The sequence below is a fragment of the Microtus oregoni genome, unplaced genomic scaffold (assembly GCF_018167655.1).
Source record: "Microtus oregoni isolate MIOR12 unplaced genomic scaffold, Mior012 000019F_ref0000042, whole genome shotgun sequence".
Taxonomy (NCBI): domain Eukaryota; kingdom Metazoa; phylum Chordata; class Mammalia; order Rodentia; family Cricetidae; genus Microtus; species Microtus oregoni.
The window spans coordinates 4,468,492-4,480,238 of NW_024543078.1; the positions used below are offsets into that span (position 1 = coordinate 4,468,492).

The 11,747-nt window shown below is 57.5% G+C and overlaps 2 protein-coding genes across 4 annotated transcripts; one reads left to right on the plus strand and one right to left on the minus strand.

The window, feature by feature from the left end:
- The first annotated feature begins 94 nt into the window (after window positions 1-94).
- Window positions 95-5,564, plus strand: Matk (megakaryocyte-associated tyrosine kinase). 3 transcript variants are annotated; one of them, XM_041669070.1, is made up of 13 exons: window positions 95-397; window positions 1,297-1,356; window positions 1,974-2,087; window positions 2,169-2,284; window positions 2,371-2,590; window positions 2,880-2,973; window positions 3,591-3,656; window positions 4,095-4,194; window positions 4,289-4,373; window positions 4,453-4,526; window positions 4,619-4,814; window positions 5,048-5,134; window positions 5,217-5,564. In XM_041669070.1, the coding sequence occupies exons 2-13, from the start codon at window positions 1,348-1,350 to the stop codon at window positions 5,454-5,456; spliced, it is 1,401 nt and encodes a 466-aa protein (XP_041525004.1). In that variant the 5' UTR covers window positions 95-397; window positions 1,297-1,347; the 3' UTR covers window positions 5,457-5,564. The 3 variants fall into 3 exon arrangements, with proteins under 3 accessions (XP_041525004.1, XP_041525006.1, XP_041525005.1); XM_041669072.1 differs by lacking the exon at window positions 95-397 and adding an exon at window positions 476-1,130; XM_041669071.1 differs by lacking the exons at window positions 95-397; window positions 1,297-1,356 and adding an exon at window positions 482-1,296.
- Window positions 5,565-7,179: 1,615 nt separating this feature from the next.
- Mrpl54 (mitochondrial ribosomal protein L54) lies at window positions 7,180-9,744 on the minus strand. The gene is made up of 3 exons (XM_041669674.1): window positions 9,586-9,744; window positions 8,105-8,270; window positions 7,180-7,569 (listed from the first exon to the last, which is right to left on the minus strand). The coding sequence occupies exons 1-3, from the start codon at window positions 9,701-9,703 to the stop codon at window positions 7,437-7,439; spliced, it is 417 nt and encodes a 138-aa protein (XP_041525608.1). The 5' UTR covers window positions 9,704-9,744; the 3' UTR covers window positions 7,180-7,436.
- Between the last annotated feature and the right edge of the window lie 2,003 nt (window positions 9,745-11,747).

Here is an 11,747-nt window from a genome sequence, read left to right on the forward strand (position 1 = left end):
CCGTGGCTGCAGCGTGAAGGTCGTTGTGCTGTGAGCTGCTTGCCTTGATCACCTCCCCACACGGGGAACTCCTTCCAATTCCTTGTACTTGCGCCTGCGCGAGCCGTCCCTTGCTCCTAGCCTTTCCGGGGTGGTCTACGGAAGGCCGGGATTCAGCGGGGACCCAGAGGACACCAGGCACCAAGCACCCGGCATCCAGCATCCCGCCCGGGAGGCGGAGCGGGAGGAGGCGGTAGCGCGGCCCGTAGTACGGCCGGCGCTAGGACCCGCAGGGGCTCCGAGCCGGGTCCCCTCCATCCTCGCCCCAAAATGAGGAAGCGGAGCAAGTTGCTCCGAGTTGAGCCTTGGGGCGCACGACCCGCTGGCGGGCACCCTCCCGGGGTTGCGCCCTGAGCAGGTGAGCGCGTGCGCGCGGGTGGAGAGGGGACGCCCCTCAAAACGGTCCTGGACCCGGGGACGTCAGGTGCCAGGGCTGGGTATTTTTTTTTTTCTGGGTGCGGCGTGCGCGTCTCTGAGTGCGCGCGCCCTGGTGGTCACTGCAGGGCCCATGTGTGCTGCAGACACAAGCACAGGTGCCCGCGTCTAGCCGGCACCCGTGTCTAGCAGGCACCCATGTCGCGCGCACACGATGGCAAGGTGGCACCTGTGCCCAGATGCACGTGCGCCTCCGCTTGCGCGCAGCTGCCCTGCAAAACCCACTGAGCCCGAGGCCAGAAGCTCACCTCAACCTTCTGCCCTGGCCTCTACCAGCCACCAGTTGGGTACCCCAGCAGTCACTGCTCTGCGCTATCCACGCTGGGGTCGTGTGGGTCCTTCCAGATGCTTCCTTAGTGACCCCTGGTGACCTGAGGAGCCACGTAGGAGCCCGGCCTCCCCAGACTCCACCCAGGGTCAGATTCCCAGGAATGACCTTGAGTCACCGCCCCTGCCCACAGCCCAGGAAAGAGGAAGCTGCGGGCCCAGCTCCTGGCACCGTCCTCCCCACACACAACCCTGGCTGCCACCAGAGTCATCAGATCCCTACACTCCTGCCGCTAGGCCTCAGTTTCCCTTCCGGAGCAATGGCAGGGCAAGGCTCCGGGGTCTCCTGGCTGGCCTTTGATGGCTGGGAGTCTAAGGACCTTCCTCGGGTAAAGATAACTTCCCAAAGCCTGGGCTGCAGAGGGGTCACTACCTAAGCCACCTGAGGGCTGCTCGAGGAGGTTCTTTGTCTCGTGGTGCTGCCTCCACCCGGCCAGGCCCAGCGGAAGGAAATGAACCTGGGGACATCTAAACATCACACTGACTCCTCCACAGGTGAGCCCTCGCTTCCTCCGAGCCTGGCACCCCTCGCCTGTCGCAGCTAGGATGCCAACCGTGAGTTACCAGACCATTCTCAACTGTCCTGGGGGAGGGCGTGCGCCCGGAGGCAAGCTCCCACCCCTGACATTCCCCCAGGGACTGGGCCAGTCTGGCCACTCAGGCCTCTACACGTTACTGTGATTCTGCTCTCTTCTCTCTCTCTCTCTCTCTCTCTCTCTCTCTCTCTCTCTGACTCAGTTTCCCTTCTATCCACTCCAAGTTTGCTTTTATTTATCTATTTACTTACTTACTTATTGTTTTATTTTGCTTTTTTGACACCAGGTCTCACTATACAGATGAGCCTGGCTTGGAACTCAGTATATAGGCCAGGCTGGCCTCAAACTCAGAAATCCACCTGCCTCTGCCTTCCAAGTTCTGGAACTACAGGTGTGGGCCACCACTCTCAGAATTATTTTTTAGTTTTTTTGAGAAAAGTTCTCACTGCAGCCCAGGCTGACCTTTAACTGGTCTGGAATCCTCCTATCTCAGCCACCTGAGTGCTAGGCTACTGGCCTGTGTCTTCGCCATTCCCTTGTCCTGTCTTCAGCTCTCAGTTTCTCCCAGGTCTCCCTGTCCCTCCCAATTTTCACAGCTTCTGTCCCTGACATCCCCGGCCTCTGTCTCATCCCCAGAGGCGCTGGGCCCCTGGGACTCAATGTATGACCAAGTGTGAGAACTCACGCCCCAAGCCTGGTGAGCTGGCCTTTCGGAAGGGCGACATGGTGACCATCTTGGAGGCCTGTGAGGTGAGGGGGCGCTGAAAAGTAGTTGGGGTGCATTTAGGGGTGCCAGGACAGACTCCCTGAGCTCCTTCCCTCCCGATGCAGGAGAAGGGCTGGTACCGCGCCAAGCACCACGGCAGTGGGCAGGAGGGGTTGCTGGCGGCCACTGCTCTGCGCCAGCGGGAGGCCCTCTCTGCAGACCCCAAGCTCAGCCTCATGCCGTGAGTGGTGCCCTGGTAGGGTGGGTGGCATCAGGGCCGCAGCCTCCCTGTGCCACACTATATCCTCTCCCCGCGGGTCCCCACAGATGGTTCCACGGTAAGATCTCGGGTCAGGAAGCCGTGCAGCAGCTGCAGCCCCCCGAGGACGGGCTGTTTCTCGTGCGAGAGTCGGCTCGTCACCCTGGAGACTATGTCCTGTGTGTTAGTTTTGGCCGAGACGTCATCCACTACCGTGTCCTGCATCGAGACGGCCACCTCACCATCGACGAGGCCGTGTGTTTCTGTAACCTGATGGACATGGTGGAGGTGTCCTGTGGGAAACCGCTGGAGCAGGAGGGGTGGCAAGATGGAGTGGGGGGGTCTCCAGGAGCCTCACTGTCCCTAGAACTGGGGTCACTTCTCCAGGGAGCCTCACGGGGACAACAACCGCCCCTCACCTCCCATTCTGCACCCCCACTATTGCCATGGAAACCAGTCACCTTAGCCTGGTGCACGGGTGGGTAATTCTGTCTACCCCACTGTGGAGACTGTGGTGGGAGGAGTGAGGGGCAGGGGGTCCCTGGAGACCGAGGCTTATGGCTCCCACTTCCCACAGCACTACACCAAGGACAAGGGGGCCATCTGCACCAAGCTGGTGAAGCCCAAGAGGAAACAGGGTGCCAAGTCAGCCGAGGAGGAGCTTGCAAAGGGTATGGCAGTCACCCAGGAGAGATCTTCTCATATGCACCAGCCCAGGCGCAACCTCAGCCTCCCACCTCTCAGCCTCAATCGCTCATCCTTAAGCCCCTGCTGTGGCTTGGTTAAACCCTAGTCTTCCAAGCCTGGCTGTCACATGTTTTCTGTGGGGCCTGGAGTCCCAGACAAACTCAGGACAGAGCGAGGTGTCTATCCTGCTAGACTCTTCAGAGCTGGGGACTGGAGAGCTTTGCGGGGAAGGAGGGGGCCTTTCAGAAGTAGGGTGTGTATAGAGTGCAAAAGCCTGTCAGAGACAAGATCAGGAATATTCCAGAACCCGTGTCCCCCCCAGAGACTTTGGAGGGGCCCAGGCAGCCACAGCCCCTATCCCTGAGGGAGGTCCTGAAGCCACAGCTGAAGTCGGGGGAACCCGGTGGGACTGAATCCTGATGACCTTGTGGACTGACTGTGGCTTGCAGGATTGTAACTGGCACCGGGGGTGGGGTGTCCGCCATACAGCCTTGGGGCAGCCGCTGGGTGGGCACATGCGTAGCTCTGGGGGTGTTAGCACTCCACAGCTCACTGGACGCAAGCGGGCTGTGGCTCTGACCTGGTCTCTCTGCCCCTGCAGCTGGCTGGCTACTCGATCTGCAGCACCTGACTCTGGGAGCACAGATTGGAGAAGGGGAGTTCGGAGGTGAGGAGGGGGCGCAGAAGGCAATGCCGGCACCTCCCAGGCTGGACAGGTGGCTGGGCGCAGCCCCGCCCTCATCGCCTAGGAGCTCTGCTCAGAAAGCCAGGATTTAGACCAGAGGACAGTGAACACGCGCCGTCACCATGCCTTGTCCATCCGAGCGGCTGGAAACTATGCAAACATGGGCAGGACCTGTGGGCTTCTTCATGGAACAGAAATTTGAATTCTGAATAATGAGACAGCCATTGTATTTGCATTATTTCTCTTTTGGGGACTGGGAATGGACCAAGGCCACGCCCCCAGGCCATCACTGGGGATTCTAGGCGGGGCTCCACCCTGACCACGCCCCCAGGCTCTCACTGGGGGATTCTAGGCAGGGCTGTCAGCAGGTCTGTCTGTCTTGCTGGTGGGTCCTGAGCTCTATCCCCCCCCCCCCCACAGCCGTCCTGCAGGGTGAGTACCTGGGGCAGAAGGTGGCCGTGAAGAATATCAAGTGTGACGTCACAGCCCAGGCCTTCCTGGATGAGACAGCTGTGATGACGTGAGTGGCCGGGTGGGGCTGGGTCCCAGGGTTGGGGTGCCGGTCTGTACTCACTTCCCACCACCCCCACCTCCCGCCCACCCCGCGCCCCCAGAAAGCTGCAGCACAGGAACCTGGTACGGCTCCTAGGCGTGATCCTGCACCACGGCTTGTACATTGTCATGGAGCACGTGAGCAAGGTGTGTGGGGTGGCAGATGGGTGGATGGGTGGGGTGGCCCAACAGCCTGGAGACCCCCAGGTCCCTCCCCCCCAAACAGGGCAACCTGGTGAACTTCCTGCGCACGCGGGGCCGCGCCCTCGTGGGCACATCTCAGCTCCTGCAGTTTTCCCTGTAAGTGACATTCCTTCTGGGAAGGTAGGTCCTGAAGTCGAATGGGAAACTGAGGCCTGAGTGCAGGGTGACTGGGCCTTGTCTGTCCCTAGACATGTTGCTGAAGGCATGGAGTACCTGGAAGGCAAGAAGCTGGTACACCGGGACCTGGCTGCTCGCAACATCCTGGTCTCTGAGGACCTGGTGGCCAAAGTCAGTGACTTTGGCCTAGCCAAGGCTGAGCGGAAGGGACTGGACTCCAGCCGGCTGCCAGTCAAGTGGTCAGCACCCGAGGCTCTCAAGAATGGGGTGAGCAGTGTTCCACCCCTGAGGTTTTGGGGTTCCTCAGAGGGAGCTTGATGTTGTGACTGCTTTGTGACCCTATGCACATCCCTCGACCTCTCTGAGCTTCAAGGGGAAATGCCCAGGGCTCAGGGCAGCCCTTCTGGCATGGACTTAGTTAGCATGGAGGGGAGAGTAACCTAGGAGCATGTCCAGAGAGGCCGCGGGGCTCCTGCTCACCCTGACCTCTGCCCCCACAGCGGTTTTCCAGCAAATCGGACGTCTGGAGTTTTGGGGTGCTGCTGTGGGAAGTTTTCTCGTATGGAAGAGCTCCGTACCCCAAAATGGTGAGCAGCGCCCTGGGAAGGGGTGCCCTGTGCATCCTATGTTGCTGACCTCCCACCCACGCTCCACGCTCTGTGTCTGCAGTCGCTGAAGGAGGTCTCAGAGGCCGTGGAGAAGGGTTACCGCATGGAGCCCCCCGACGGCTGCCCAGCCTCTGTGCACACCCTCATGGGCAGCTGCTGGGAGGCCGAGCCTGCACGCAGACCTCCCTTCCGCAAAATAGCAGAGAAGCTGGGCCGCGAGCTCCGCAGCGCGGGCACCGCAGCTCCCATTGCAGGACAGGAAGTTGAGGGTTCAGCTCCCCCACGGAGCCAGGATCCCTGACCCTGAAACAGGGAGCAAAAGGACACAGGTTCATGGTCACGGCACCAGGATGGGCCAGTGCGCAGGCTCCCAAGTCCCTGAACCCCCAATAAAGAGTGATCGGAAGGATTGGTACATTTGTGTCTCTGTGAAGCCCATGTCTGCCCCCACCCTCGGGCTCCCTGCACTCGGCTGTGGCAGGCCTCACCTGCCCCCACTGTCCTGAGTCCACACAATTATTGATGCCTGTGCTGTTGCCCCAAGTCCTTGCCTACTCTACCTTGCCCCTGCCAGCCTGTGAGGCCTCTGGGGAATAGGCGGGCTGGGGATCTGCTTGTCATCAGCCCCCAGGGCCTTGCCTCCTTCATCCTCTCTTATCTTAAGTGGCCCCAGGGGCATCTGCTGGGATGGGAGCCTGAGTCACTGCAGGCTCAGGAGGTGCTACAGAAGAGAGCCTAAAGGCCCCATGTAGCAGCACTAAGTTGAGGCGTTCAGATCACATCCCATCTCACGGTGTGGGGTGAATGAGGGGTGTCCATGTCACAAAAGGGACAGGTACCAGGACAGCAAGTCTCTTGCCCGTAGAGAAGGTAGAGGGTGCAGAGGGGACCCAGACTTTCTGGATCCAAGGCCAAGGTGGTTTTCTTCCATGGAATTTCAGACATCAAAGTAGAGCCAAGCTGGGGGTCAAAGGCTGTGTCAGTAACATTGAGAGTGTAGCAGACAGGACGCTGTCTACCTTCACATCCCAACTACCAACAAGGCCCATGGCTCACACAACCATCCACTCCCCACCTTCCAGACCACCCTGCATCTCTCCGCCTCTCCACTCTTCCGCTCCTCCATTCACAAAGCCATCCTCCCCACCCCAGTCCACCCCACCCCCTGCTGGCCCGTTCACAGGTGTGCACATACCACATGCTGTGCTGACACCAAGCACTCAAGAAGACACAAGATTTCCCTCTTAACTACGGAGAGCTGGGGAACTCACTCTGGCCCATGCTGGTGTTGCCATGCCAACAGAATGGCAAACACTGACCAAGGGGAAGGAGGAGGTCCAGGTGCTCCAGGCAGAGAGCACAGCCAGGCTGTGCCCCCAGTGGAGGAGTGCTGGAGTCCATGTGGCTGCTGCCGAGAGGAGGAAGGAGGCAGGTGGGGAAATCAGGGGCACCAGCCTGGCTCTACTCTAAGTTTGCCACAAGGCGTTTGGGGTAAGATGGCTGTTGCCAAGAAAGGCTCCATAGACTCCTACTGCATAGGCAGGGCCTCACACCCCTCCAGTGAGGCACAGGAGGACAGCAGAACCACGCGACTGGTCCCGGGGAGCAGGCCCTGTCACCTTGGTGTCTCTTTCCCCGCACACAATCTCACCCATTCTCGTAGTTCATAGCTCAGCTGGACAGAGAGCTGCCTGGGAACTGAGGGGAACTTGGGCCACATGACGTTGGCAAAGACAGGTTCAGCTCTGGGGTCCGACGATGGATAAACAAGACCCATCCCAGAAGGAAGGCAACAGCACTCAGCCCTGCGCCTAGCTCCCTTCAGCTGGCCGGGCAGGGGGCCTATGCCGCCCCTCTCCGCCCGGAGGCCCCAGACCAGGCCGAGTCACAGTCCTCGGTGTAGACGCACTTGGGTTTAGCCTTGCCTGAAGGCCTGGAGCCCAGCCCTGGACCAGCCCGCCTGCCCATCAAGGTCTGGAGCTGAGGCGTCCTAGACAGAGCTCATTGCCACAGACACTTGTCAGTCATTTGTTTCCATACCTGTTTATTGGTGTGTGTGTGTGTTTGTGTGTCTGTCTGTCTGTCTGTGTGCATTTGGCCTGCGCTGCCAAGCACACAAGCAGAGGTGGGAGAATTTGCAGGAATCAGTTCTGTCCCTTCCACCATGTGAGTTCTGGGGATTGAACTCGGGTCTTCACGTGGGGCAGTGAGCACTGCTCCCCGCTGAGCCCTCTCGCTGGCCTGGGCCGGGCAGCTTCCTGTGAGATGCTCCATCCTCAAGCTACAGCTTCTTGTTCTTGCTTAGCCGGTTGTGACGCCAGATGTTCTGTTTACGCAGCAGTCGCCAGTACTCACGGGACTCAGGTTCCAGCTCCTCCAGCTTTTTGGGGGGACCCAAGTTCATCTGGAAGAGCCTGCGGAGAGTGTCAAGATTGCATGGCCACCTCACAGTTCTGGGATGTAGGTGGTGTTGAGCTGGGGCTTTGGCTCTTGCCCTGGTCCCCCTCAGTTCCAGCCGCAGGCTCCTGCCACTGCCCCAGAGCAGGCTGTGTCCTGCTCCGGGATCTGCACAGACCACACCTTCCAGCCACTGGACCCTGGCTCTGTGTGGAAACTCAAAATCTGGTTGATAGCCCAGGCTGCACCCGCAGTCCCTGTCTCTCCCAGTGTCCTGGGAAAGTGGCCCCACCACACGGGCCCATGCAGCTAACTGGTCTGGTCCCCAGCTCACTCCAGGAGATACCAGGGTCTGGACAGCCAGGAATAGACAGCCTTAAATCTCTGTCAAGGAAAACAAAGCCCCCACCTGCCCCTCTGCCCTCAGGGACACACGGTCCTGTGCACCAGCTCCCCATTTGTAAGCGGGAGTACCAGGGCTTGGCATCCAGAAGCCAAGGTGGACCAGGGTGGGTGGGTGCCCCTGCAGGCCAGGTGGCCATCTACACTCACCACTCGGGGTACTCGGAGTCTGGCTTCAGGGCCACGTCCTGGCCTTCCTTGTAGATGTTCACCCCCATGGCGTGTGTGGTCAGCAGGGCGGGGTCTGTGCACACCTCAGGGTCCTTCAGGGCCTCAGTGGCCACGCTGCCCTTGGCACCTTTGCTGCCCTTCATGACTGCAGAGAGTGAGCTCAGGTCACTCTAGGCTGCCCAGCCCTGCCCCCATGCCTCCCTCTGTGAGGCCTCCTGGCTTTGGCAACTCCGGACACCCCCAGGTATAACAGGGTCTCCAGTCCCCTGGCCCGAGGCTGTGTGGCCTGATCACTCAGCCCCTCTTCCTTTCAGTGATGGGGACAGGACAGTATGTGTCTATTACCCGATGCCCAGAGGTCTCAGCTGAGGCTGGGGGACCATAAGACCCTGTCTCAGAAAAAATAAAAAAGTAAGGCTAGCGAGATGGCTCAGCGGCTCTACGCCAGCGTGGCACATATGACTACCTGTGCCAAAAACAAACTAACAAACAAAACTTATTTATATTTTGAGACAAGATATCATTATACAGCTCTCCTGGAACATCAAAAAAGTTTTTTGTTGTTGTTTTTTGTTTGTTTGTTTTTGAAGACAGGGTTTCTCTAGGTAGCCCTGGCTGTTCTGGAACTCACTCTGTAGACCAGGTTGGCCTCAAACTCACAGAGATCCACCTGTCTCTGTCTCCTGAGTTCTGGGATTAAAAGTGTGCGCCACCACTTCCCGGCAGAAAAATAAAACATTTAAAAATATATTCTATTGGGCTGGAGAGATGGCTCAGTGGTTAAGAGCATTGCCTGCTCTTTCAAAGGTCCTGAGTTCAATTCCCAGCAACCACATGGTGGCTCACAACCATCTGTAATGAGGTCTGATGCCCTCTTCTGGCCTGCAGACATACACACAGACAGAATATTGTATGCATAATAAATAGATATTTAAAAAAATATATTCTATTGAGATGTGGTCTTCCTGGAATGCCTGTAACCCACAGAAACCCCTCTGCCTCTCCGTCCTGAGTGAGGGAATTAAAGGTATTGGCCATCATGTTCAGCCTCAAAACGTAATTTTTAAGTATTATCACGCGTGGGGGGCACAGTAGCGCATTTGTGCAGTCGGCCATCTCCTTCCACGTTTACGTGGGTTCTGAGGATCGAACTCAGGCTGCGGGCTTCCCGGAAGGCGCTTTCACACATTGAAATCTGGTGCCCCTTCTGGTGTGTAGATGTGCAGGCAGAACGGTGTAAACATAATAAATAAATCTTAAAAAAAAAACCAGCAATAACTCAATTTCTGCGGGTGGGTTTGGTATTACAGGCGCCCTGCAGCGGTCGGCGCCTCTGGCCTCCCCCTGCCCTGCGCAATAGCAGTTCCCGGAGCCCCGCCTCCCACAGCAGCGCGCCTGCGCACTACGTACTCTCCTGGCCTCCCACCGTGCCCACGTTGGTTCCTCCGGAGGCGCCTCACCTGGCTTCTTGGCGTAGTCCCGGACGGAGAGCGTTCCAGGTCCTCCGGGCACCGGGAGAGCCCGGAGCCGACAGCCGGCCCACATCTGGGAAGCCCCGAGGAGACGGGTGGCCGCCATAATGCTTGCCGGCTTGCACGTGCATGCTTCCGGGCTACGTCACGCTCCGGGGCCGCTTTAGGGCGTCGGCGGCGCCCGCGGCCTTCTGGGTAATGTAGTCGTAGCATTGGGCGGCTAGTGACTAGTTTGAACTCATGTAGTTATCACCCGTTCAAAGAATATTTCAAGAAATTCTTGTCTTTAGAGCCTCATCTACTTAAAATGTCACATTAAGTTTGTGCTTGTAGTCTGTGTGGGATTTTTGAAAGTTTAAGAACAAGCCGGGCAGTGGTGGTGCACTCTAATCCCAGCGCTCAGGAGGCAGAGGCAGGCAGATCTCTGTGAGTTCGAGGCCAGCCTGGGCCACAGAGTGAGTTCCCGGATAGCCAGGGCTGTTACACTGAGAAACCCTGTCTCCAAAAACAAAAACAAACAAAACAAAACAACAACAACAAAAAAAAAAACCCAAAACCAAAACCCAGTCTGTTGCCGTGGGAGATGGTGTAATGATCTGTTGTCTCATTAAGAGACAAGCCACGCCCACCTCCCCCTCCACCCCTGTCTGCTGAGGCAGGCAGATCTTCCTGTTTGCAGCCTGAGCCTCTTCCTTTTCTGTCTCCCTCTCGAAGAGGCAGCTATGTCTCTCCCTTCTCTCTCTCTCGCTTCTCTCTGCCTCTCTGCTCTCCTCCTCTTCTTTATAGTCCACTAAATAAATATGGAACTCACTCTGCACTGTCCATGGCTCTGTCTCTCACCCGCCGCCGCGTCTCCCTGCCTGGCACCAGCCACCTGCGGAGACCTGCGGCATGGTCTCATGGCCAGCTGCCTGCTGCAGCCACTCGGACACCTGCAGCTTTTTTATTTAATCCATTACAGAGACAGGAGAATCAGGATCAGGGTAGCTCTCTGCTCCGCATCAAGTTTGAGGTCAGCCTGGGCTATGTGGCACCTTGGCTTAGACATAAGGTGGCCAAGTGTGGTGTGTGCCACCTTAATTCCAGCATGTGGGAGGTAGTGGGGGGGGGTGTGGGACCCAGCCATGACAAGCTCAATAGAGGCCTGAGTTCCAGTAGTTTACCCTGGTTCCGATACAGACCACAAACTGAGACCACCCAGGCCCCACCCAGAAACAGACCATCCGAAGGAATTCCCAATGTTCCAACCGCTGTAGATAGGCTCTCCTGCCAGCACACAGCCATCGCTTTTCACCAGGACACCCCTAGACAAATGTCATCCAGTCAGAGGCTCTGAACCTCAGAAACCCCTCACCCCCACCTTTACTACTATAAAACCCAACTCTAACTGAGCCCTGGGCTCTCAGGTCACTCCAATACGCTGGACACATGGAGAAACCGAGTTGCAAACTAGTGTAAGAGTAAAGGCTCTGTGCTTTTACACGCAGGACTCGGTCTTCTACTTGGTGTTGGGGGGACCCCATGATCTGGGCATAGCAGGTGCATCCCTGTGAGTTCTAAGCCAGCCTGGTCTACATAGCGAATTCTAGACCAGCCTGGGCTACATAATCAGGCCTGTAATAAAGAAGAAAGTGGAGGTGGTGACCAGGGCTCAGTCGAAGTCCTTTGTTCCAGGCTGACAGTACTTGACAGAGGCAGGAGGATCAGGAGTTTGAGGTCAGGCTAGGTTACATGAGACTATATCTCAAGAAGAAATAGACTCATTAGTACACCCTAACCCGCTGCCCTCTTACAGTCAAGCTTAGGGACTGTTATTGTGGACCATGGTGTGAGCTCCAGTGTCAGTTAGAATCTAGGTTGCGAAGTTATGTGTCACTCCTGGGACCCAAACCGGAAGTTGGTCCTCACCAACTCCTGCCCACAATTTTCTTCTCTCCCCAGATCTTCATGTTCACTTTTCTAGTTCCCTGCCGTGTCTCTTCCCTGTCCCACCTCGGTTGTTTGCACCTGGGAGTGATGCGGAACCCCATTTCAGAGAAAAAGCCAGTTTGCCTGGAGTCTTGGGATTTGAACCCGTGCTACTCTATTATTAACTCTACAACCCCACTGTGCGTCTGTCTGCCGAGATCGCATGTAAGGACTACATTTCC